Source organism: Carcharodon carcharias, chromosome 32 (assembly GCF_017639515.1).
Source record: "Carcharodon carcharias isolate sCarCar2 chromosome 32, sCarCar2.pri, whole genome shotgun sequence".
NCBI classification, from domain to species: Eukaryota; Metazoa; Chordata; class Chondrichthyes; order Lamniformes; family Lamnidae; genus Carcharodon; species Carcharodon carcharias.
Window position 1 is genome coordinate 5,240,098 of NC_054498.1, and position 27,485 is coordinate 5,267,582.

The following is a 27,485-nucleotide window of genomic DNA, read 5'->3' on the forward strand; positions in this document are numbered from 1 at the left end:
TATGTTTGCATAGCATCTTTGTGAGAAAATGTCCTAAGGAACTGTCCAAAGGAATCTAAGGATTCAGCAGAAAGTGGGAGCAAAGTTAGGGAGGTGACGAGGCAAATGCAAAAAAGGATGTGTTAATATCGTCAATTCAAAGCCAGGTTTAAAGCTTCATATTGTTTGAAAGCAGGGCAGCTCACTTGCTGTGGTTGTCTATTGTCTAGCATAACATGAATCATCATGACCTGAATGTACAAGAAGCCTGGAAGCAGGGTTATACTGGGAAGGGTGTTGTTGTCTCTATTCTGGATGATGGAATTGAGAAGAATCATCCAGACCTATCAGCTAATTATGTAAGTAGATCTGTTTGTGATATTTTTAAGTTGATATTGGGGATCCAAATAGTTGCTCCCCAATTCCTATGAGAAAGGAATGCTCATTCCCAACACTTCTGGTCTTCAAGAAAAATTGGAAATGTGTGCTGTCTCCCAAAATATTGGAAAAAGCGTCATAAAATCCTACATGATTAAAAACTGAGTTTAACCTGTTCACAAATTCTTGAGTGGGTAATCCTACCCCTTTTCCAATTAAAAAAAAAACTTAAAGTTGGCCCTGTAGAAATTCTGACATCAAGATCCTCTTAATATTTAACACAGCTTTTCCAGGGCAGTGCACACCAGTGATGTCCAAGCAGCTCAGCAAATTGGAGGAGATCCAGTCTCGCTGGAATCAAATATTTCACTTCTAGAGTTAATATGCAGTTTAATGTTGAAGCAAAAATAGCCAATGTGTTGAATAAAAATACTCTCTTCTTTCTCTACCTTTTGATTTTCCTCTCACCTTTAACATGAAAAGCTCTAATGATACTTTCTTGACTTCAGGACCTGGGGGAAGAGGGTGTAGAAGAAAGATGAGTTTAAATAACTGTCTGATGTTTAAGTCTGCATGAATACCTTTACTTTTCTCAACTCGGAGTATTTAGTGATATCAGTTAATTCTGAGGGCACTAGCAGGAGTGAACCAAGATTCAATCCTTTGTTTTTACTATGGGTGTTACATAGGGAAGAGGGACCTAAAACCTTTTTTTTCCTCTCCTCTCGTTCCAGGATCCAGGTGCCAGTTATGATGTGAACAATAATGACCCTGATCCTCAGCCTCGTTACACACAGCTCAATGATAATCGGTAGGTTACTTCAGTGAAAGTCCATGGTGAATCCAAGGGTTTTTACATGATTTTACTTCAGCGGGTGACTGCGTCTTGATACACAAGTGGTTTCCAAGTGATTTCCTGTGGGGACCCCTCTGTCTATTGACATGCTCCTGAGAGCACCTGTTCCAATTTCCAAACAATGTTGGTTAACCACAGGAAAACAATACTGTTATTTTAGGAAGGATGGGAAGGCATTGTAGAGGATGGAGAAGAGATTTACTAGAATGGTTCCAGAAGTGAATATTACAATAACGTAAACAGACTGAAGAAACTGGCATTTCTCCTTGGATCACAGAAGGTTAAGAGGAGATTTTATAGAAAATCATGAATGGTTTAAATAGACTAAATAAACAGAAACTCTCCAATGGCTGAAGAATCTGTAACCAGAGGCTACAGATTTTAGGTGACTGGCAAAAGAACCAGAGGCAGCATGAGGAAAGAAACCCTATGCAATGAGTGGTTAGGATTTGGAACGCCCTGACTAGATAGCATGATGGGTGCAGATTCAATAATAACCTTCAAAAAAGGAATTGGATAAATTCTTGATGGAGAAAATAAATTGCAGGGAAATATGAGGAAAGCAGGGGAGTGGGAGTAACTCGGTTAATCTTCAGCAGAAGCTGCACAGACTCAATGGACTGAATGGTCCCCTCGGTGCTGTACTTTTCAGTGATTCTATGATTACAAAAATGACTAAGTGTATAGCAACAGAGTTAATGTGCTGATAAGTCGATACATATAGACGAATACAGGATTCTAGTGAGTGCATTACTTCTGTATGATTCAGACCCTGGAATGTAAGTACCATGAACTTCATGTCATCTCTGGAACCATAACCCTGAATTCTCAGGACTCTGAGGGCTACTGTAAGAAAAATAACCCAGGAAGAATAACATTTAAAACTTGGGAGAGCCTCTACTTAAGGACTAATCTCCTGGCGCTTAATAACACCATATAAGCTGTATTAGGAGAGGAGAGCAATTCAATGTAGAAAAAAAACTGACTTCTGAAAAGAAAGCTTATGGGATTTGTTTTCTTTTTGTCTGTTGGTATTTGTCCAGAAATGCGCTACAATTGGGCAACGATGAATTCATGTCACTGAAATTTTAATAAAATTAATTTTCTCAATGAAAAGCACCAAAACAGCACAATTATAAGTTCTGAATTCTAGCATGGGTTTTTCCTGAAAGGAGCGTTTTCATAAAACTGGGATTAAGTACCAGTGATTGCAGGCTTGTCGCTGATGGTTGAAAACTTAACAATACATACAAACCTCTTGTTACAACAGCCTAGATAGCAAAGGGGTTGTTATCCAGTTGAGAATGCTGATAAACTCTTCTGATCTCCCCATGGCATTGGTTTGATGAAGTTTTGTTGACGTTGATTATGCCGAAGAAATCCATGGAGTTGTTTCACATTTCAGATGATGGTACACGTGTGTACACGCTGTACGGAGATGGGAATGAAAGGGATGGAAGAGGGAAATGTGTTAATATGTAAAAAAAAAAATTGCACATACATACAACAGTTTAAACAATACATGATTTGCAGAGTTCTCATGTTTGCCATTTCTTCTTAGACATGGAACACGATGCGCTGGTGAGGTGGCAGCCGCTGCCAACAATGGGATTTGCGGTGTGGGGGTGGCATATAATGCCAGAATTGGAGGTATGTTTCAACTGTTTTTAATTTCCTCCAATCATTTCCCCTCAACCCTTATTCTTGCTGTGATATTCTGTTAATGCTGAAAGTCCAATTGGCATTTATTAACAAATGTTAGCAGACTATTTGGAACATGACTGCTGGATCTGATTCTATTCACCATCCCAATGATCAGAAGCAAGAGCCCTGGATGAATTGTGTTTTTAATTTGCCCACTACACACTAGTTTAAAGTCAGTTGAGATCCACTGACTCAGACCAGAAACTGAACCAGGGAATTGCTTGGTCTGTGCAGCTCTATCACAGGGAAATAGGTTCACCTGCTAAGCCCATGGTGTTTATAAGTTTATTCTATTAGATGAATCTGTTTGTTGAGGTAATTACCTAGCTAAAAGAGGTATGTAGACTATTGAGATTATTTTTGTAAGAGGCGCACTGGATAAATAAGTGTGAATGCAATTATTTTCTCCCCCCACTGTCCCAACACCACACCCTTCAATAACATTCCTTACTTGATATGCCATTCCTTAAGTTTTGTATGAAGTTTTATTCATATACTGTCTTGTTTTCTCTGTCTTTTAAAAAAAAGTGATTGCCATCTTGAAAAACCCATTGCAAAGAGTATCATTTTCTAGGGCAAGCATGTTTTGAGCCCCACTGTAATAAATTTCTCACCTGAGTCATTGAGAGCCAAAGCAATGAGTTAAGAAAATCTGATGTTGGTAGACTTTGCCAAGCTGCATGGGGAAATTGATTGCCTGAGTAGGGTGCTCACTATTTTGGCAGAAAGGGGAATAAATAGGTGGGTGATGCTAGTAGGCAGGAAGATTATTTTTCAGTTGCTAGAAAACCTACCTGTTGAGGATATAAAGTCTTTATACTAGCTGATGCTGACAATAATTGTGGCAAACTTGTGAGGCGTTTGAGGTATAAAATGTTGTGCTCTACTTTCCTGCTGTGAATCTGTTTTATGTTATCCAACTGTAATTAGTTTAATAAAAAACACCAGAATACACATTGGAATTGTTTTTAAAGGACAGCTTTCAGTTTGATTTCCCTGCCTTCCCCTCTCCTTGTTAAGATCAATACCTTAGACACCATTCTGTCTCTGGGTTATTGGCCAAAAGGCTATTTAAGTGAGAGCCTTGTCAGCGAGTGTCAACATGCTGAACAATAAAGGGCAATAAAGTTAAATTCAATCTTTATACAGCACTTATACCAGGAAAGTGGATATCACTTGTGAGCGAAAACTGGTCATTTAAAAAAAATTGTTTCTCCCTCTCCCCTCCCTCTCACCCACATAACCATTAGTGTAGTCAAACACTTAATGTGTTTGTAATACGTTCTTTTGTCCACTGTCTTAATATAGATACTAACCAATGCTCCATTTAAATTGTGTGCGGGTGATTTCTTTTAAGTGCACTACCCCCTCGCATAGCTACGCAAGAAAACTTATACCTGTTAATTTAAAGGAGCCAATTTGTGGGCAGCCTGTGCAGGGATTTTGGGGTTGCTGCACAGTTGGGCAGTTTCGAGGGAGTATTGATGTTAACCTAATTACTTTGAGCTAATTCCTCCACTAACCTTGTGGATGAAGGAATCTGATCTACTTTTGTAGAATTTAACATTCAAAGTGCTTTAAAGATGGGAACCAATGAGCTGATGGAGGAAAGCATATTGAGAAATGTGAATGCTAGAGTACAGGGATCTGATGGGTTGAATGGCCTTTTCTTGCATTGGAATTCCCTCCCTAAATATCTCCATCTCTTTCTTCCTTTAAGACCCTTCTTAAAACCTGCTTTGACTAATCTTTTGGTCACTGTCTTAATGTGTGACTCAATGTCAGATTTTGTTTATTGCTTTGAGACCTTTTACTACATTAAAGGTGCTATATGAAAGCAAACTGTTACTGTTGACAACTCCCAAACCAAACTGGGAATGTCTATGATGACTAGCTCCCTGCTTTTGCTCTAGATACTAGATGTCTCAGTTTGTGGCCATCAGCTTATTGTTCACACAACCAGGTATGAAATCCCAGGCCTTAGTAATTTTATGGTGCTCTTAAAATTATATTTCACTTTACTTAAACTTAAAACAGTTTTTTTTAACTGGATGTACTTAAAGCACTTCTCTTTTCACCACTACTGCTTTCCCTCTGGTAGTTTGTCAGCTATGTTTTGAACCTGCGGATGCCGTGTAGCTCATTTCCCAAACTGGCTAGTCCCACCATTTTAACTTGTATATTTTCTCGATTTCTGTAGGTGTGCGGATGCTGGATGGAGAAGTGACTGATGCCGTGGAAGCTCAGTCCCTTGGCATGTACCCTCAGCACATTGACATCTATAGCGCCAGCTGGGGTCCAGAAGATGATGGAAAGACAGTGGATGGACCTGCTAAATTAGCACAGGCAGCATTTTTTAAAGGCATTTCTCAGGTAAAGTAAATATTATCTGTGCATGTTGTGCACAATATGTTCTGTATAGTGGAATATGCATTTCTGTATAAACTCGTTTGGCCAAATGGACCTGTCTCTATGTTGTAAATTCCATGTAAGGGGTTTGGCTAAGATGCAGATCTGATAAATACAAGCAGAAACCATTTTGAAGCACAAAATTATACAATTAAATTTTGCACAAAGCTCCATAAGGTGAACAATGTTGACTTGCTTTGATAAAACGTTTACAGGGACGCGGTCATCTAGGCTCAATATTCGTATGGGCTTCTGGGAATGGTGGCCGGGAGCATGACAGCTGTAACTGTGATGGATACACAAACAGTATCTACACCCTTTCAATCAGCAGCACGACTCAGAATGGGAATGTGCCTTGGTACAGCGAGGCATGTTCTTCAACACTTGCTACTACGTACAGTAGCGGAGGTCAATTTGAGAAACAGATTGTAAGTAGCCTGCGATGTTAGTTTTGATGCTATCCAAATTAACCTTTGTTTTTACGCCATTTCTGTTGTTGATGCAATAATGTTGGAATAATCTGCACCCATTTTCAAAATGTTGCATTCAAAGCTGCTTTCTTTTAATTCGATAATTGCCTAATAACAATGGAGCCTGAATTATTTTCCATATGCAGGTTTTACATTATATTATGCCAAGTGATCATTAATCTGATTCAGTCGCAACATTTAAGAGATTACTTCCCTCTTTTTAAAAAAAATTTAAAGGGCATGCAGTGACAGTTGGGAAAACCAGGTTAGAGTGGCCAGCTAAGTGAAGTTGGTAGTGGAACAGACACACTCATCCTGATGGTTTCCCTTCTGCGCCTTAAATTCGATTGTCCTATGAAATGTACAGTGGTATGTCCTAAAGGTTTAGGTAATCGCTGCTAAGTTAGCTCATCTTAGCTGGGGCTAGGGAAGAGAAGCAAATACAAATATGGATGCAGCTACATTTGCACTGGCAGCAATGGACAAGATTGGGCATAGTAATATTTTGGGCAAAGATCATTTGGGCTTTATCTACCCATTTGAACCTCCCCATTAGTTTCTTAATATTATTCTGCAACTAATAGGTATATCCCCTTTTCTAACAGGCAAATATACTCTTTTTTAAACCCTGCCATGACACTCTACCACCACCTCTGCTGGCAATTTGTTCCACAATTCTACTGCTCTCTGACACATAATAAGGCTTGTTTCTGCCAAATGAGACAGAATCACAGTGGTGCCTTTCTATTAAAAGCTCTGCTGGCTGTGGAATGAGAGAACTTTGATCTCTCTCTACCCCCATCCTGTTTAAGCTTTGCGTGTTTTGCCACTGATGTGTGACGGGCCTCCGTACAAACTGCCTTTGTTATGCATCATCTAGATAGAATTAAATGTTGGAGGGAAGGCTGTATAAACCAGGTATTAATGCTGTATCACTCGTTTTCTGTTCTGATTACAAAAACACCTGGTCTGAAGTTGAAAACACTAATGTTTCAGATTGAGACCTTTTGTTGGAGTTAATGCTGACAGACACATTATGCATTTTCTGTGTGTTTTTCTCATACTTGCAGCTCTTGATGCCAGTTTCTAGTACCTCATAAAGATGTTTGCATGTTTTGGTTGCTCAATACCTCATAACTGCTATTCCTTTATTTCTCTTTAGGTTACAACTGATCTCAGACAGAAGTGCACAGAGTCGCATACTGGAACTTCTGCCTCTGCTCCTCTTGCTGCTGGAATCATTGCCCTCACACTGGAAGCGAAGTATGCATCACTGTATAACCCCTTGTGCAAACATTAGCGTAACGTTTGTGTGCCACTTGTTAGTTAAGGTTCTAATAGATGAGGTATTTAAATTGTAGCTATTTGCTATCAAAACTGCATCGGGTGTGACTTAATTGCCAAACTGTGCTGTATTGGTAATTTTCTTGCTCCACTGCACACCCCTGTCCCTCAATTCTCTCCTCCTCCCCTTAGAGGTATTTGGATTTTGCTGGAATGTTGTCCTGTGGGTATCATTTAATTCTTCATTTAAGCCTAGTCTGAGAGTTTTTGCTGGCACCAGGACCAAGAAAGCATCAGTTCAGATCAATTCTGTTTGTACCTGACTTGCCAGAGGTCACTGGGTACCCATCATGAATCGGGTTCCTAGCTTTAATTTTCCCTCAACTCTCTTTTGATTCTCCCCACACCCTAAGGCTCTCAGAAATCAGGCCAATGGTAGCAATTCAGTTATTTCCATGATTAATTTGTCCACTACCTCAGCAGACTGAAGATCAAACCTGGTAAATTGATCTGAATCACAAGTCTATTTGCCTACTGAACTATGAAGAGAACTTCAATAAATTTAAAAGATTAGTTGGTATAGACGAGATGAACAAAAATGCAGGTTCATACCCAATTAAATAAAAACTAAAATAAAGGCAAAATACTGTGGATGCTGGAAATCTGAAACGAAAATGAAAAATGCTGGAAAAAATTCAGCAGGTCTGACAGTATCTGTGGAGAGAGAGACAGATAACGCTTCGAGCCTGTATGATTCTTCACATCCAAAGAGTCATACAGACTCGAAATGTTACCTCTGTCTCTTTCTCCACAGACGCTGTCAGACCTGCTGAGTTTTTCCAGCATCTTTTGTTTTCGTTAAATAAAAACTAATCTGCTTCAGTTTTGTCGTCCTTTGCAATTTACACCATTTTTAAAACCTGGTAAGCTAATGTTTTGTTGAAAATTGCATGCCTCATAACTACTGATGCTGAAAACCTCACTCTGTTCATTATTTTTTTCCTTCTTTCCCTCTAGTAAAAATCTGACCTGGCGAGACATGCAGCACCTTGTAGTACGAACATCCAAACCTTCCCATCTTTCAACTAATGATTGGATTACAAATGGTGTTGGCCGGAAAGGTGAAAATAGCAGCTTGTTTGATTTGGCTGCTTACATCTTCTGTTGAGACTCATCTAGAAATAGAAGAAAAATGAGGGACAAAAAACAGGCATTCAGTTTATAGACTCATAGATGTTTACAGCACAGAAGGATGCCATTTGGCCCATCGTGCCTGCGCCGGTCACCAAAGATCTGACAACACTAATCCCATTTTCCAGCGCTTGGTCCATAGCCCTGAAGACTAAGGCAACGCAAGTGAATATGTAAATACTGCTTAAATGTTACGAGAGTTTCTGACTCAACCACCCTTTCAGGCAGTGAGCTCCAGACTCTCACCACCCTCTAGGAGAGAAAATTTCTCCTCAACTTGTCTCTTAGCCTCCTACCTCTTACCTAAAATCTATGCCTCCTGGTTATTGACCCCTCTACTAATGGAAAAAGTGCCTTCCTATCCACCTTATCTATGCCCCTCGTAGTCTTATATGCCTCTGAGGAAAGCAACCCCAGCCTATTCAATCTTTCCTCATAGCTTGAATCCTCCAGCCCAGGCAGCATCCTGGTAAATCTCCTTTGCACCCTCTCCAGTGCAATCAAATCTTTCTATAATGTTTTGACCAGAACTGCACGCAGTACTCCAGATTGTGGCCTACCCAGAGTTTTATACAGTTCCAGCATAACCCCTCCTGCTCCTTCAGGGATCTGTGAATATGCACACCAAGGTCCCTCTGATCTTCAGCATTTTCCAGAGTCCTACCATTCATAGTGTAATCCCTTGCCTTGTTAGCCTTCCCCAAGTGCATTACCTCACACTTTTCTGGGTTGAATTTCATTTGCCACTGCCCTGCCCACCTGACCAGTCCATGGCTATCCTCCTGCGGTTTATGGCTACCCTCCTCACTATTTACCACCCTACCAATTTTCATTAAAGTTTAACCCTGCGGCCCCCTAATTTACCCATCACCACAACAGTTGCAACTTGTACAGCTCTTGGCATTCCTAACTCTTATTTGGCCTGGGTAGGTTATTCTATATACTTGACAATGAGTAAAGAAGTTCTTTCTAATACCTGTGCAAAATTATTAATTTAAATATTTGTTGGCTGATTCTATTTTCTTATCTTAATTTGAATAAATTTTCTGTTTTTCCCATTATATCTATACTTTTGATAAGGTTTTCCATAACTACCTTCTCTGTAATCTGGAGAATTTAATTTTGAGTAACCTTCTCTCAAGGCTCAATCCCTAGCTGAGATGTGTGCATCTTTGTTAGCATGTTGATAAGAGTCCTATAGGGTCACTGCATGCTTCTTGCAAGCTCTTTGGATGCTGAGCAATCTTGCTTCCAATTGATGGACATTGTCGCATTGTATCATATTTATTGTAAGCTCTGGAACTCCTTCACTTAAACCTCTTTCTCTCCACCACCTCTTTTTAATGTGCTCTTCAAAACCTACCTTGTTGACCAGGCCTTTGGTCACCTGTCCTTATCATTTATGCGGCTCTATCACATTTTGTTAAATAATCACTTCAGTGAAACACCTTGGTGTTACATAAATGTGAGTTGCTTTGCCTTCACACATGTAAAAATGAGAAAGGGAAAAGCATCTGAACAAAATAGCAGCTACAAAAGACTTGTTTTACTTTATTATGTAAATTAGGATGTGAAAGGTAGAATGAGAGATTTGATGGGAATCCTGGCCTTAACCCGCTAATTGTTCGGCATTTTCCATTTCTTTACCAGAGCTGGAGAGAGAATCTCAACTTGAATCTTTTTCAAATTGTCAGACAGTGAAGGGTAGCTGCATTTAGCACTTTTTTTTCCTCCCTGTGCCCCCCGCCCTTTATTTTTTCCTCCATATCCTGCATCTCTGCTTTTTCTGTTTTCACCCCCTCCACTCCACCCCACCCCACCGGACCCTTTTTCTTTGCTCCCACCCTCCTTCCCAACCACCAATTTGGATCATACTTTCAATGATTGGCATCTTTCCATCTGTGAGATGATAGGAATGCAGCCTCAATTGAGGTCAGTTGAGATCATCTGTACTTCTGATGCCTGATGGGCAATTCTGGATTGTATGTTTACAGAAAGCCTGAAATAACTTTGTCCGCTCAACTGTGTAAGAAAAAATAGACAGGAATATTACTGCAATCTGTGTTACTAAGGTATTTCCTTGTTCTCATACAGTCAGTCACTCCTATGGGTATGGGCTGCTGGATGCTGGAGCTATGGTTGCCTTAGCTAAGAATTGGACAAGTGTTGGAGACCAACGGAAATGTGTCATTGTTATCACCTCTGAGCCAAAGTAAGTAGAGGTTGTTTGAGCTGGATTTCCCTTGTAAATATGCAGAATTCTACCATTATTTGCCTTTATTTTCATAGTTCCTATGTGTATTGCAATGTGTTTAAAGAGGGATGTTTTGTGAATAAATTTCTGCTACAATTATGTGAAAGATTCTTTGCCTCCCTTTTCCATCAATTTTCTACCCCCTGTCATGAAACTATTAATGTATATAATATTATTAGAAAATATTTTCTTTTAAAATAGAGGTTTAGTCTGTGGGTGTGTCTTAATTGGATTAAAGCCAGCTAGTCTGGGTGCTTTGTGTACTAGTTTCGATATGTAAGAAAAATAGCGTACATTTGCTTTTTTTTTAATCGAGCATTCAAGAAGTAGGGTGAAAACAAACACCTATCCAGCAGCTACCAAGCAATATGTTTATATTACTAATAAAATTGGTACTATGAAAGGGGTTTTATTTTTCGAGAGGTTTAGTTCAGAGGTTGTTTATACAATAAGAATTAACATTCAGTGGGCAGTGGTAGGTATAACAAGATGACCATTTTGGGTATGCAGAGGAGAGGCAGCGTGAGGTCAAAAGGCAGATGCAAGCCTCCAACTGGTTCCACAGGTTTTGAATTCATAAGGTGAAAATGCTTTGCCTGGTGTTTGGTTAAGTCTATGGGTTGCTGTTGCCTTAATGGAGATTAGCTTGGAAATTTGTAAAAAGTTATGATAGTAATTTGTAGCCATGTATTTTAACCTGTGTAAATTAATAATATGTTTCATTTCGTTTAATGTAAAACATCGAGAACTAGTGGTCTGATTCTCTGAATTTAGAGTCGCATCTCAAACATAACACCTAAAATGATTGGTTATGATAGTTGTTTAAGGATCCCTTCTGGGATTTTTAAGTAACTCCGCTTTACCAACTGCATTGGTCGTAACACCGTCCCACCCCATCCTCAAGGTATGAACTCCTGCTCGGAGTATCGTTTCTCTATTAATGGTACTGGCCAGTATTTCTGATTGGTGGTCACTCTTCTGCGAATCAACAGACCTTGGAGGATTCCCAGGCCATGCCCAATCTTGTTACGTCTGCGCACATCCTGTTTCCAACAGGATCACAGGATAGCAATCAGGCACAAGATCTCTTGATTCCCCTCCCTAAACCTGTGATGGTGAGATCAATTCTTGCACCCCAAATACAAGTTTTACATCAGCTCAGACTAGGATCGGCTTGATGTGTGGCAATCAGCTACTCTCTATCTTAACCAACCAATCCAAAGGAAGAGCTATGGAAAAACTTTGTAAACCTGCTTTGTTCCTGTGATTTAATAATGGGCGGGCACTAATTTTGTTTGCACTCTGGGATTTAAATAACATTCTCCAAGTAGCATCGTTGGTAAAGGCACTGATTCACTTGATAATGAACCAATTTTGATCCCTGGTCTGCATTAGTCAATGTTATCTGACTCTGGTGTCTGCAGGCAAGAAAAGATAGAAAATTTCCCATTCCAGCCCTGTTTGCTGCCAAGTGATAATATGACATGGTTGTAGTAGCTAGTTCATTACTTAGTAGCCTTTTGTCATGTAAGCATGGATATTTGGTCAGTAAACTGACTGTTTTGCAATCCATAATAAGTGTCTTTCCTCTTCACATATAAAGGTGATCAATTCCATTCATAACTGTGTAACTACTGATTCAAAGCATCAACAGTTTAAATCAAACTTTGCCTTAACCCTCCCTGCCACCCCCCCACCAATTAAAGGTCATTGATTCATAGCTGGCCACACCTTCATATTAATGTCCTACAGACCCCTCTTTGTCCACATTGCTGAGTTCTTGGCTGATAAGAGTGCAAGAAGTGTTGGCACACTCGAAGCAAGTTCTTGAAGTGGTCCTTGCTCCAAAATACTAACACTTTATAATCTTAGCTTGACACCACACTGGAATCATGCCCTGGGTAATAAGTTGTGTGAGACGTTCATATTCCCCCTCTGCTGCTCTTTGAGGTCAGATTGTGAGCTGATTTGAGTTGTGCTAACATTTTTGTAAACCACAGAAATGGCTCTGAGGCTTTGTGACATACAGTAAGTGTGAACATTTACCCAAGTGGCACTTGAGTTTTTTTAAAAAGCTGCCTGATGGTAAAATTTATTCATGGAAACCAAAAGAAATTGACAGTTGTTACCTGATGCCTGTTGGTATCTCATTTAGGTTTCATGTGTCTGGCTAGTTGTGCTTAATCAGGTCAAGGAATGAATGGTCTTTTGTGATGACGGTGTCTGACAGATTAGTTACCACAGGACTGTGGTTGTTGGTATAGTAGCAGGATTAAAGACTGGTGTGTGTAAACTCTGTGTGCCTGTATGTGACTTGGCTGATAACCTGTTTCTAATGAAGGGACAATTGTCTACTACCTGTGTGAATAGTAAGATCTTTGTAATTGATCTGCTGCAATTATTGTTTGTGCTTTTGCCAAATTACCTTTATTCAGAGATGAAATATAAAAAAACCTAAGCACCAGCTTTAATAGCCAGTTTATTATTTCTTTAAGAAACACTCCCCAGTATTATTACCATTTTACTACTTTACATTGCTCATTTTAAATTACTCTGTCTAGAATATTTGAATATAATCTTTGCGTTCTACTGCGTTAGAAGAAACGGGAAAATATCAACATTTATTTAAGTCACTCAACCACAGTAAGTGAACCACAAAATCCAGGAAGATCCCAGGTTTGCTATTCTGCCTGATCTTGGACAGACAGCTGTAGGAGTGCAAAAATTATTTTAAGTCTCTAAGTTTGGCAGAGTAATTGGCTGGGATTCATGCTGTTGGTTACATAGCATTACCCCTGCCGAGAAGTTTCAGTTATAGTGTGACAAGTTTACATGGGCAGTTTCCTGTATAAAGATAAAATTTATAATACAAATATAAGAACAGGGTAGAATGTATAATTCCTCTGCAGCCTGGTACAATTGTTTTCCCGAACTCTAACCCAATTCCACTTGAAATCTACACTTAGGTTTTGAGTTAACCTCAACAAATTTTTGTGCGATATCATAAAACCAGTGTCGTTATTTGAAATTCAGTGTCCACGATTTTAAGTGTGCCACTGTATTAATATCTGTTAAAGTAGCAAAGTAACTTAAGTTGTTTATACAGTAATATCTCAGTGCAATTTTTGGATAGATATGTGCATGCATGCAGTGTATGGAATGTTAGCTGCAGCAGCTCCCTTATGGATTTGAAAGATCTACATACTTTTGCTCATATTGGATTCTGCTACAAGTGTCTTAATATTTGTGATAATGGATAATCAAATCAGTATCACTTTCATTAAAAATGCATTAATTCAATTTGCAGTGTATGGTGTGAGCTCCTGTTAGTGTCTTGGCAGGTGGAGGAGTAGATTACATTCACTACGGCATGATATTAATTGAAGCAAGTCAATAATGTAGGAATATCCTCTTGAGAATTCAATTTCATGGGAATTTGATGACAGAGTTTGTAGCTTGGCACTAGACATATGATCGGAAATTCTTAAGTAAACTTACTCACCTGTTCTATGCTGCATGTGTTTTTGGTTTTGTATTGACTCAAGCTATGCAGTGTAACTTGAGAGTGAAGTTCGTTGAACCATATTTTGGGTTGCAGGAGTGATAGAGCTGGACACCTTCAGCTTCACATCTAGTATCGCTGGAACCTTTTCAACTTTATTTTACACTCGATGTTGAAGAGCTGACTGTCAAACAGCTTATTGTCCTCTTGGGTCTGCAGGCTTCTGTAATCTAACTGTGGTTTGAGCAGAAGTGATAAAATATCATATACCGCAGTGATTTGGGGAATTTGGATAACTTCATGTTACATGGAAATGCGTATGCTTGTATATTTTATCAATTTTTTTTTTTGAATCTCCACTGACTGATGTTCTGGCTTGCTGATCAAAAATCTGCCATAGAACCAGAATCTCAGAATTGTTACAGTGTAGAAGGAGGCCATTTGGCCCGTCGTGTCTGCACCAACTGAGCATTTTAACTTGATGCCAATCTCCTGCCTTTTCCCCTTAACCTTGCACGTTGTTTTCTATGGTCAGAAATTTCTCCCCATCAGTGGGGGGGGGGACGGACCCGATTGGCACTCCACACATATGCGTGCGAAAGAGCGCAGAGATCTCCCTGAGGCAGGGAGGTGCCTCAGAGAGATTTGTTTCAGTGTTAAACTTTTAAATAAAGGGTTTTTAAACTTTTAAAACATGTACCCTCGTGACATTATCACGTCAGCTTGGACATGTCGAAGAATAATGGATAAATTTTTATTAGATTTTAAAACAGTTCATGAAACCTCATCCTGCCTGGGCTCTTTGCCTGCCCACCAACTTTAAGGTTGGACAGGCTGCTCATTAAATTGACCTAATTAGGTTTTAAATGGCCTTAATAGGCCTTCGACAGTTCAGCGGGCATGCAGCCGAGTTGGCTGCGCACCTGACGAACTGACAATCTAGATGACATCGGGACACCCGCCTGACGTCACCACGTGTCATTTTACGTGTCCGCGAGTGGGCCCCACCCCCCCGCTTGCCGACGGGAAAATGCTGCCCTACGTAAATAATCATCCAGTGCTCTCTTGAATGCCTCAATTGAACCTGCCTCCATCACACTTCCAAGCAGTGCATTCCAAACCCTAACTACTTGCTCTGAAAATGTTTTTTTTCTCACCTCACAATTGCTTCTTTTGCAAAACACATTAAAGCTGTGCCCTCTGGTTCTTGATCCGTTTACGAGCAGGAACAGTTTCTCCGTATCTACTCTGTCCAGATGGTCATGATTTTGAAAACTTCTATCAAGTCTCCTCTTGGCTTTCCCCTCTCCAAGGAAAACAGTCCCATCTTCTCCGATCTTTCCTCATAACTGAAGTGTTTCATCCCTGGAACCATTCTCGTAAACCTCTTCTACACTCTCTCCAATGTGTTCACAACCTTCCTATAGTATGGCGCCCAGAATTGTATACAATACTCTAGCTGAGGCCTAACCAGTGTCTTATATAAGTTCTTCATAATCTCCCTGCTCTTGTTCCTATGCCCCTATTAATGAAGCCTCCCCTGCCACCTTTAATGGCTTATGTATGTATACACCCAGGTCTCTCTGCTCCTGCACACCCTTTAGAATAGTACCCTTTATTTTATACTGTCTCTCCGTGTTCTTTGTACCAAAGTGCGCATCCCTCACTTCTCCGCATTGAACTTCATCTGCCCCGTCCTTTTGAAGTTCTACACCATCCTCCTCACAGTTTACAATTCTCCCAAGTTTTGTCATTTTCAAACTTTGAAATTGTTAATGCTAAATGCAATAAGTGAAGAAAAGATTGTACTGTCCAAGCACATCTCAATGTTCCAAAGTATTTCATATATTTGAGTTTCTTTTAAGTCCATTTGCACACAGCAAAGAAATGCATGTCAAGGTAATCTTTCTCGTGGTGTTTGACAAAGCTTGGGCGATGTTGTCACCCTGTTGTTCTCCAAACAGTGCTGGGGGTTCTTTTCAGAACCACTGGAGCAGGCTGGTGGAATCTCTTGTATATAAGCTCATCTTAAGGTTGACATCTTTGATCAAACAGAATTCTCCCAATACAATACTAGTTTGTCAATCTAGTTTGCGTGTCCAAGTCTAGGGATGGACCTTGAAACCACAACAGTTTGGTCTTAAGGCAAGACTTCTACCAGCCAGGCCAAGGTGAAATATACAGGATTCAACCTGGAGTTTCCACTGCAACAGATAGCTAACCCAATGAGGCCCTGGGCCCCAGTTGACTAATCTTGTTCATTCTATTAGATGATTTGAATGGATATTCTGATACTGTCTTTACATAATTCAGAGCTCAGGGATTTCTACAGTTCTGATGTTCAGCTTTTATTTTTAGGGATATCGGTAACCGATTGGAGATACGGAAAAGGGTTGATGCATGCCTGGCGAGTTCAAATTTTATCCACTCTTTGGAACATGTGCAGGCAAGAATCACACTATCATATAACCGGCGTGGAGACTTGGCTATATACCTCACCAGTCCCATGGGAACAAGGTCAACTCTGTTGGCACCAAGGTATGATATTGCTAATCACTCAGTCAAATCTATAACTCAAAAGAGATGTGTCTGAAAATTGAGTAATAAATAACCTACATATTATAGAATTGAGAGCAGAGTTCCATTACGTGTGGATTTTGTTAGCTTAAGTATTATAGCACCATTTTGTTCATTTGCAGTCGGCAGAGAGGAGTTTAAAGATCAATCTGTTATATATAGCAACCCTCTGAGGGGTGGCTGAATGATTCATTTTCTCCTCTCCCATTCCCAAACATTTGGCAATTAAAGCTCCATGGAATATGATGGAGTGGGAAAGGATGATGTATGTGCTGAGGATGAGCCATCTGAAATCCAGTCCCCAATCAGTCATTCACTGCTGATGACCTTCGCACCTATTGTTGCAAGCCAGTCACCTGGAGCATGCTCTATCCCATCTGACCAGGGTAACCATCAGAGCCTCGATGGCATAACCAAAACTGATCAGGCACAGACACAGCAGTACACACTAGTAGCACTCTCACTGCTTTAAATCAATCTCTACAGCCACTTTAAAGCTCACTCAATGGCCGTTGTACCAAATTCTGTACACTATAGGTATATCACTAGATTGTAAGCAACGAACGATGGCAGTTTAAAAGAAAGTAACTGTCAATATTGAATCTGTATCACTGTAAAGTATTCCAAAGGAGTCCTAATGAAACTTGCTAGAACCCTGTCTCTGGAAAGAACAAAATATATAAGTGTTGCTGAATTGAAACAAATAATCAAAGCAATGCCTTTATTTGGGGCTTTAAAAACAAAAGAAATTTTAGCCTTCCTAGAGTTGAAGATGAGCTGAGTCATCCTGTTACAAGAGGTTGACCTTTAGGGGAGGCGTTCGAGGGAGGTAAATCTGATTTGTGAGACCCTTTTGATTTTGTCAAAGTAAATAGAGCATGTTATTGAACCTGCCACTGCAGGGACATCTGAGAGTCTTTATCTCTAGCAATGATTTGCACGGAGAGTGAACTTTAATCTGCTTGTTTATGTGTAGCTCATACTTTATCTACTGTGGCATTTGGCTTCTGAAACGAGGGACCGTGAACTAGAGTGCTTTATTCCTACTCTCTACGTTTCTGAGGACTTCCAGAGCACTACCCTAAATGTGACGATCTCCAAGTGGGATCTCAGGAGGTCACAATTAAAATCCTGTGCATCACTCGGCAAATAGAACGTAGACTTTACCATTTGTATGTAGAATATTGATTTTGCATGATTAGTAGTAAAATTGGAAGGGAATATAAAGCATTGCATTGTACACTTCTGTAAATGCAGTAGAGTATGTACAATTACTTAAACCCTTTTATTTATTTTGGGGCAGAGACAAAAGAAAATAATGGTGTCAATTTTTCTTAGTATTTTGAGTTGGAAGAACCATTGGGCTTTGTACTATCTTACAGTTGTGTTTTTAACTGCTGCAGACAGCATGACTACTCATCTGAGGGATTTACTGACTGGGCATTCATGACTACACATTCCTGGGATGAAAACCCCTCCGGAGAATGGGTTCTGGAATTGGAGAATATGTCTGGTGCAAATAATTATGGTTTGTGTTTCCAAAATTGGCTTTAAGTAGTTGGTCTGTGACTGTGCCCCCATGTTTTTCCAATGGCTATGTGTAAATCATAGAAATTACACTACAGAAAGAGGCTATTGTACTGCTGGAACTATCTACTCCTCTACTGCCTTTTCTCTGCTCTTTCCCCAATCCTTTAATATTTTCCGATATGTATTCACTTTTAGATGATCTTGTTTTCGCCTCTTTGTATTTCATGACCTAACGAATACACCATGTAAAAACATTTCTTCAATTACCTCCATCATTCACCTAGTAACGATCTTCCATCTCCGATCCCCATGATACTGATTCACTAACCATTCTGAGATTTCACAAAAGCAAAATGCTGAGGATGCTGAAAATACACCAAAACACAATAAATAGGAGCAGGAGTAGACCATTCAGTCCCTCGAATCAGCTCCCCCATTCAATATGATCATAGCTGATCTTGGACTTCAATACTACTTCCCTGCCTGTTCCCCATATCCCTTGATCCTCTGAGTGACCAAAAACTTGTCTGTTCCAGCTTTAAATGTATTCAGTGATGGAGCATCCACAACCCTGTGGGGCAGAGAATTCCCGAGATTCACAACCCTTCGAATGAAGTAATTTCCCCTCATCTCAGTTGTAAATGATTAGCCCCTTATCCTGTGACTGTGCCCCCATGTTTTAAATTCCCCAAACAGCAGAAACAATCTCTTGGTGTCTACCCTATCAAGCCCCTTCAGAATCTTGTAGGTTTCAATGAAATCACCTCTCATTCTTCTAAACTCCAGAGAAAATAGATCCAATTTGCTCAGCCTCTTATCATAGGACAAATGGTCCCTCATTCCAGCGGACAGCCTTCTTTGTACTGCCTCCAAAGCAAATATATCTTAAATGTGGAGACCAAAACTGCACACATTACACCAAATATGGTCTCATCGAATCTCTCGACAATTCTATCAAGACCCCTTCATTTATGCACTCCAATCCCCTTGCAAATCTGAATGAAAACTGAAAATGCAGGTAATCCTCAGCATGTCTGGCAGTATCTGTGGAGAAAGAAAAACAGAGCTAATGTTTCAGATGCTGCCAGATTTGCAAAGTATTTTCAATATTTTGTTTTTATATGAAGCAATGTTTTCAATGTTTATGCTCTTAAATCATCATTTTCAAAACAAGTTTGATCTGTATCTAGATGAGAAAAGATAGCTTAATGGTTAGTGTGCACCTTCATGGAAAACATATTAAAGGGCCACACCCCAACTGGTGCCTTGTTCCCATTTGCTATCTTTCTGATGCTGATTATTTTTTTGTAAATACAAAACAGATTGAAAATGTCTTTGCCCTCTTGTACCTCAGTTTTGTTAGATGCCTAGCTGTTGTTGTTTAACGTGCCTGCTCTAACAATGTATAGCAGATTTTTTTGTAATATAGAAACTATTTATTCAGGCACCCTGAGACAGTTTACACTGGTTCTGTATGGGACGGCACCGACTAACTACAGCCAGCAGAAATTGACCAACATCACGCGACCTGCCAATTGCAAGACGCTGAACTCTCAGCAAGTGTGTGCAGGTAAGTAAAAAAAAAAAAACAGGGTTTGAACTTAAGAGGAATAGAGATTTCTGTCTCAGACCACCCTCTACAAGCAGAAATGGAAAGCCATTAATATGTATTGAGAAACCCTTAAACTCCTTCCCCCACTAACCTCCCAAAAATAGTAACACAAAGAGTAATTCATGAATGTTTTGTATACTGTTAAGAGAACAGGTCGATATTCAGTTTAATTTGGTTTGACTTATTAGTTTTTTCAAAATGTCAGAAATTAAATGACTAAAGAATGAAAACTCATTCAAATTCTGTGAAATTGGCATAAATTGGACAGAGCTTGGTGAAGGCTTTCTGTAAATTTACCAGCCTGAATGATTAGTGGTAACTTGCAGTGGTTAGAAGATGCTTAAGGTTACACTTAACTATCATTTGATTTTTTTCTGCTTGTGCTTTTGTGTTTTGGATAAATGTGTTGAGCCCCAAGTAATTCAGAACTGTCTTAGAGCATTATTGGTCTGTCTGGTACAGCTGACCTCCTGGTGCTGACTCTGCCTGTGAAAATGACCTTTTTATGCTTGAATTTATAAGGCCAAGCATGGAGTTTTGTGGAGTGATTGAGGGTTGGCGGGGAGGGAGATCATTTACTGTAAACCCAAAGCTATCCCCTGTATAGTTCAGAAAGATTTACAAGTGTATAGTTAATAAGCCTCCTAACAGTAGCTGCAGTCCAGGATGAAGTATAAATCAAGAAATAATAGGGGTTTGTAAAAACGTACTGCAATAATTGTGGGTGAGTTTTAATCTTATAGATTGATTCAACAAATTTGCAAAGGTAGCCTGGAGGGGAGTTCATAATGTATTTGGAACAGTTTCTCCAAACAGTACGTTGTGGAACCAACCAGGAACAGGTTGTTTCAGGCCTGATAATCTGTAATGAGACATGATTAGTTAATGACCTCACAACAAAGGACCCTGTGGTAAGAGTGATCATAACATGATGGGATTTCACATTCAGTTTGTGTGAGAAATAAGGTTCTGAAACTAGTGTTATACTCTTGTAATTTCCTTTAAGTTTGAAGAGAGCATTGGCTGAAGTAGACTGGCAAAGTAGGTTAAATAATAAGGCAATGGAGAAGCAGTGGCAGACATTTAAGACGATACTTCATAACTCTCAACAAAGATGTAGCCTTTCTTGATGGACTATGATAAGGATGCACCATCTATGGCCAACTAAAGAAGCTAGGATGGTATCACATTGAAAGAGAAATTGTACAATGCTGCAAAGATTTTAAGATTGGGGAAATTTTTAGAAGCCAGCAAAGGATGAAAAAAAAAGAGAAATTAGAGTATGATAGAAAATTGGCAAGGAATATAAAAACAGTCAGTAAAAGCTTCTATAATCTTGGGAAAAGGAAAAGAGTAACTAAGTTGGGTGTTGGCCTCCCAGAGGATGAGACTGGGTAATTAATAATGGGGAAATAAGGAAATGACAGAGGCTGCAAACTAGTATCTTGCATCTATCTTCACAATAGAAGACACAAAAAGCATCCCAAGAATAGTAGAAAATCAAGGGGCAAAAGGAAGGAAGGGAGGAACTTAAAATGATTATGATCACTAAAGAAAAAGTGCTGGAAAAAACTAATGGGACTAAAAGATGACAAGCCTTCTGAACCTGATGGCCTGCAGCCTGGCATCTTAAAAGAAGTGGCTGCAGAGATAGTGAATACATTGGTTGTAATCAAAGTTCCCTAGATTCTGGAAAAATTCCAGTGGATTGGAAAATCGCAAATGTAACACCTCTGTTCAAGAAAGGGGGATAAAAAGCAGGAAACTGTAGGCCAGTTAGCCTAACATCTGTCATTGGGAAAATGCTGGAATCCATTATTGAGGATGTAGTAGCAGGACATTTAGAAAATCATAATACTACCAGGCAGAGTCAGCATTGTTTTATGAAAAAGAAATCTTGTTTGACAAGTTTGTTGGAGTTCTTTGAGGACGCAACAAGCTGGGTGGATAAAAGTGTACCAGTAGATGTAGTGTTTTTAGATTTCCAAAAGGCATTCACTGAGGTGCCACATAAGAGGTTAATGCACAAGATAAGTGCTCGTGGTGTTGGAGGTGATATATTAGCATGAATACAGGATTGGCTAACTAAAAAATAGTTGAGATAAATGAGCCATTTTCAGATTTGCAAGTAACAACGAGTGGAGTACGGCAGGGTTCAGTGCTGTGGCTTCAAATATTTACTATTTTTAAAAAATTCATTCATGGGATGCAGGCTTCGCTGGCTGGGCCAGCGTTTAATTGCCCATCCATTGTTGCCCTTGAGAAGGTGGTCGTGAGCTGCCGTCTTGAACCTTTTGCAGTCCATGTGGTGTAGGTATACCCACAGTGCTGTTAGGAAGGGAGTTCCAGGATTTTGACCCAGTGACAGTGAAGGAACGGCGATATATTTCCAAGTCAGGGTGGTGAGTGACTTGGAGGGGAACTTCCAGGTGGTGGTGTTCCCATCTATCTGCTGTCCTTGTCCTTCTAGATGGTAGTGGTCGTGGGTTTGGAAGGTGCATCTTGTAGATGGTACACACTGCTGCCAATGTGCGTCGGTATTGGAGGGGGTGAATGTTTGTGGATGTGGTGCCAATCAAGCCAGCTGCTTTTGTCCTGGATGGTGTCAAGCTTCTTGAGTGTTGCAGGGGATGCACTCATCCAGGCAAGCGGGAGTATTCCACCACACCCCTGACTTGTGCCTTGTAGATGGTGGACAGGCTTTGGGGAGAAAGGAGGTGAGTTATTTGTCGCAGGATTCCTAGACTCTGACCTGCTCTTGTAGCCACAGTATTTATATGGCTAGTCCAGTTCAGTTTCTGGTCAATGGTAACCCCCCCAAGGATGTTGATAGCAGGGGTTTCAGTGATGGTAATGTCATTGAAGATCAAGGGGTGATGGTTAGATTCTCTCTTGTTCTTATAAACTAATGAAGAGACTGAATATATTGTAGCCAAACTTGCTGACGGTACAAAATAGGTAGTAAAGAGGATACAAAGAGTCAAATGGATATAGGTAGATTGAATGGGCAAAAGATTGGCAGGTGGAGTATAATGTGAGAAAATGAGTTTGTCCATTTTGACAGGAAGAATAGAAAAGCAGAATGTTATTTAAATCGAGAAAGACTGCAGAATGCTGCAGTACAGAAGGATCTAGGTGTCCTTGTATACGAATCACAGTCAGTATTTAAAGTAAGTAATTAAGAAGGCAAGTGGAATGTTGACCTTTATTGCAAGGAGGGTAGAGTATATATAAGTAGCAAAGTCTCGCTAGAAATGTACAGGGTATTCGTGAGACCACACCTCGAATATTGTGTGCAGCTTTGGGCGTTTTACTTAAGGAGGGATATATTTGCGTTGGAAGCAGTTCAGAGGAAGTTCACTTGGATAATTCCTGGGATGAAGTAATTATCTTGCAAGGAAAGGTTGAGTATGGTTGGCCTGTATTCATTGGATTTAGAAAAATGAGATCTTATTGAAGCATGAGAGACCCGGAGGGCAGATGCTGAGAGGATGCTTAATCTCATGGGGAAATCTAGAACGAGGGGGCACAGTTTCAAAATAGGTAGTATCCCATTTAAGGAGTAGATGAAGAATTTCTCTCAAAACCTCATTTAATATTTGGAATGTATTGAATGTATTCAAGTTAGACAGATTTTTTGATTGACAAGGGGGGTCTTGGGTTATGGGGAGGCAGGCAGAAAAGTGGAGTTAAGGCTGCAATCAGATCAGCTATGATCTTCTTGAATGGCAGAGCAGGTTCAAGAGGCCAAATGGCCCACTCCTATTTCTTATGATTGTAAGTGTTTTGCCTTAAAAATACCAGAATGAGCATTTGCATTAACTGGGTTAAATTACTACTTGAGTGTTTGGATCTTTAATCCCTTGACAAATGCTGTCATTCTTAAGATTAGAAACCAGCATAAGTTTATATCGGTGATTGCCATGATTATAGTAAGTAAACAGTTACATAGTGAAATAAAATGTTACATTAATTCATAAGTGTTGTAGCTTTTAGAATTTTTCTTTTAATGAAACCTAGGTGAAAGGCTACCGTTCAAAATGCTGAGCACAGTGACGACTGATACTCCAGAAAAGGAGAGAAGAAAAGGTCTTTTAGGAAGCAATAATTAGATAAGAACATAAGAACTAGGAGCAGGAGTAGGCATTTCAGCCCCTCGAGCCTGCCCCACCATTCAATACTATTATGGCTGATCTTATTTCGGCCTCAGCTTCAATTTCCCACCCTCTCCCCATAACCTTTCAACCCGTTACTAATTAAAAATCTGTCTATCTCCTTAAATTTATTCAGCCTCCTGACATCCACTGCACTCTGAGGTAGTGAATTCCAGATTCACAACCCTTTGAGAAAAGTAATTCCTCCTCATCTCTGATTTAAATCTACCACCCCTTAGCCTAAAACTATGGCCTCTCGTTCTAGAATGCCCCACAAGGGGGAACATCTGTTCCACATCTACTTTGTCTATCCCCTTTAGCATCTTATATACCTCATTTAGATCTCCTCTTATCCTTCTAAACGCTAGCGAGTATAGGCCTAAACTGCTCAATCTCTCCTCATAAGGCAAGCCCTGCATCTCTGGAATCAATCTAGTGAACCTCCTCTGAACCGCCTCCAATGCAACTACATCCTTCCTCAAGTAAGGGGACCAAAACTGTGCACAGTACTCCAGGTGTGGTCTCACCAATGCCTTGTACAGTTGCAACAACACTTCCCTATTTTTATACTCTATTCCTTTAACAATAAGTGCCAAAATTCCATTTGCCTTCCTTATTACCTGCTGTACCTGCATACTAGCTTTCAGTGATTCATGCACGAGGACACCCAGATCCCCCTGCACTGAAACGTTCTGAAGTTTCTCTCCATTTAAATAATAAGTCGCCTTTTTATTCTTCTGACCAAAATGGATAACCTCACACTTATCCACATTAAACTCCATCTGCCAGATTTTGGCCCATTCACCTAACCTGTCCATATCCATTTGTAAATTTATTATTTCCTCATTGCAACTTACTTTCCCACCTATTTAGGTGTTATCTGCAATGTTAGCTATAGTACCTTCTATCCCTGAATCCAAGTCATTAATATAGATTGTAAATAGTTGGGGCCCAAGAACCAAACCCTGTGGCACCTCACTAGTTACAGCTCGCCATCCAGAAAAAGACCCATTTATCCTGACTCTCTGCTTTCTGTTGGTTAGCCAACCCTCTATCCAAGCTAATATATTACCGCTAACTCTGTGTGATCTTATCTTGTGTATTAATCTTTTGTGCAGCACCTTATCAAAGGCCTTCTGGAAGTCTAGAAATACTACATCTACAGGATCCCCATTATCCACTTTGCTTGTCACATCTTCAAAGAGCTCTAGCAAATTAGTCAAACACGATTTACTCTTAAAACCATGCTGACTCTGGATTGCATTTTGACTTTCCAAATGCCCCTTTACTACTTCCTTAATAATGGATTCCAACAATTTCCCAATGACAGATGTTAAACTAACTGGTCTATAGTTTCCTACTTTCTGCCTCCACTCCCCCGCCCCTTTTTGAATAAAGATGCCTGCCAAGTTTGAAAAGCAAGGTAGTGAAGGGTGTATTAAGTGTGAATTTTAACATGTTTCCCTAGGATCAGGCAGCTGTGAGAGTAAAATGTATTGTAGGATGCAAATATTTGCAACTTAAGAGGACTAGTCAGGAATGTTCAGAGGAGTCATCATAATAGTGTTGCTAGACAAGGGCAAGTAAAATTTCACCTGAATGTGAGGGGTAATTGGAGGCTTGTGGTGTAGAATGAAGTCAAGCCAACTGAACCAAACAAGATTTCAAGGAGCGATGGTTGGGGATCTGAGAATTTGAACCTTGGTTTGAAAAGTAGCTGTCATTGGACGAGAATGCCACAGGTGGGTTTTATATGAAAAATGACGACTCCGGCCTCATCTTGAATCCTATCATGAAGCAATAACCACAGGTGTTTAATTGCTTTGAGGGGATGGATTTGACTGGGATTTGAAATCATTGGTGCACATTGGAGTTGGACAATTTTACATTGAGGCTGTGTTCATTCTTGTTTTTGACTATTAGCAGCTGCCATATCATTGCCAGTGTTACATGCACAGCATTCCCAGACTATAGAAGTAATGTTCTTTTAATAGTGGCTTGGTAGAACTACAACCTAAATGCACTTAAATTACTAACTGGTTATGCAAACTCCAGCACTGAGCACTGCTGCATTTTGCAGGATTTTTCAAATGATGCTAGAACTGATGTTTGTTTTAGATCTTGGGCTCGATAAAATTCCTAATAGAAATAGCAGTGAGCAATGGCGATTCCCTGATGGTCATGCATGTGATTGGCCTCCCAAAGCTGAGTAAATATGATTTTTTTTAAAATGTCACAGTGCAGTGATTAGCTTGTTTTTTTTGCAGGAGTGGGTTGATGCCCAACTCAGTTTGAGATTTTCTTTTCTATTATGTCTTTTGCTTTCCAACATACTTTAAAAATTCTGCTTGACTGGAGGTCCTTTTTGGGGTGGGGTGGGGGGGGAAGAGTTAAATCTCTTCTGCTTTGATAGCCCATTAGAAGGGAAGCAGTTCTTTGGGCTCTGAAAGTGAAGATTGATTATACACTTTGCTCTTTGCAGCAAAGTGACCTGTCACTGGTGTCTCGGGGATAAGTTGGCACATTATGGTTGCTGACTATGGACATAATGTGACGAGAGCTCTCCATAATGTCAACGTTCTGACCAAATACCAGCATTTTGTGCTGATTAAAGTGCAGACAGGGAGCTACTTTTATAGGCACACATCTCTTTACCCCATTTCTCAAAATATATGTTTACATGTTTAAGATCTTAAATTTTTAGCTCCTTGGGTAGCTTAATAGTGAATGCACATGATCCAAGTCCTGCCTATACTATGTATTCATACAGTTGCTCTTAGCTGGACCGTGATAGGGATGCTACATTGCGGTTGACATCTCTGGTCTAGGGAGGGGAAAGTTTGGGCATGACTCCTGCTCCCGGTTAATCTCCAGTCTGTGTGTGTGTGTCTGGACATGATTGAGATCAGTTGAAGTACTCCTGCATGGTTGAATAACCTGTGAACATTTACTGCCTAAGTGCTCACATAATGAATGGTTCCTTGGGCAAGACACCAGAGAAGTGTCTGTGCTTTGCTAAATTTTAACAATTGAGTTAAGCACCTGGATTTTATCAGAAGAAAATAATTGGGAAAATGCTTTGAAAAACTTCAAAGTTTGTCATTTTAATTTATGCACCCTGCTAAGCATTTTAAAAGGCTTCTGTCTACAGTAGGTTGCAGATACAGCTAGTTCTTGTTTTGTAAATTTGTTGTTCGTTGTAACCTGTTTGCTAAATGTTTTGCTGCTAAGGTGGAGCTACATTTCAAAGCCTTAACTTGTTTTGAATTGAATTTTAAAGTGCACAATTATCTGTTTATTGATCCATCAGTGAAAAAATGAATCTGATGTTTTGATCTCCTTTGGAGCCATGCTTCAACGGGGAACATTTAATAGGTGATTTTAAAAGAAGTTTGCGAGTTTCTTTGAAGTTCACAGGTTATTTTCTCACTTTTTATTTGTCCTTTAGGAGTTAATTTTATACCTTCTGTTTCATGTCTTTACTCTTTTATCCCTATTTACGATTTTAAAAATAGAGTAGCTTGATAGAAAAAACAACCTTATTTTGTGATTTCTTATAAAAGGGAAAAGATCTGTGAAGTGGAG

The 27,485-nt window shown here is 39.8% G+C and overlaps 1 protein-coding gene across 2 annotated transcripts in view; it reads left to right on the forward strand.

Moving 5' to 3' along the window:
- The window catches only part of LOC121271976 (furin-like), a 103,829-nt gene that overhangs the window by 66,833 nt on the left and 9,511 nt on the right, over positions 1–27,485 (forward strand). Inside the window, exons 4-14 of one of the 2 annotated variants that reach the window (XM_041178241.1) lie at positions 210–338; positions 1,092–1,168; positions 2,775–2,863; positions 5,118–5,290; positions 5,542–5,754; positions 6,959–7,059; positions 8,098–8,201; positions 10,366–10,483; positions 16,386–16,565; positions 18,008–18,132; positions 19,579–19,704. In XM_041178241.1, the coding sequence (XP_041034175.1) occupies positions 210–338; positions 1,092–1,168; positions 2,775–2,863; positions 5,118–5,290; positions 5,542–5,754; positions 6,959–7,059; positions 8,098–8,201; positions 10,366–10,483; positions 16,386–16,565; positions 18,008–18,132; positions 19,579–19,704 (1,435 nt within the window). The remainder of the gene's footprint in view (positions 1–209; positions 339–1,091; positions 1,169–2,774; positions 2,864–5,117; positions 5,291–5,541; positions 5,755–6,958; positions 7,060–8,097; positions 8,202–10,365; positions 10,484–16,385; positions 16,566–18,007; positions 18,133–19,578; positions 19,705–27,485) is intronic. The other variant, XM_041178242.1, reaches the window with a different exon arrangement.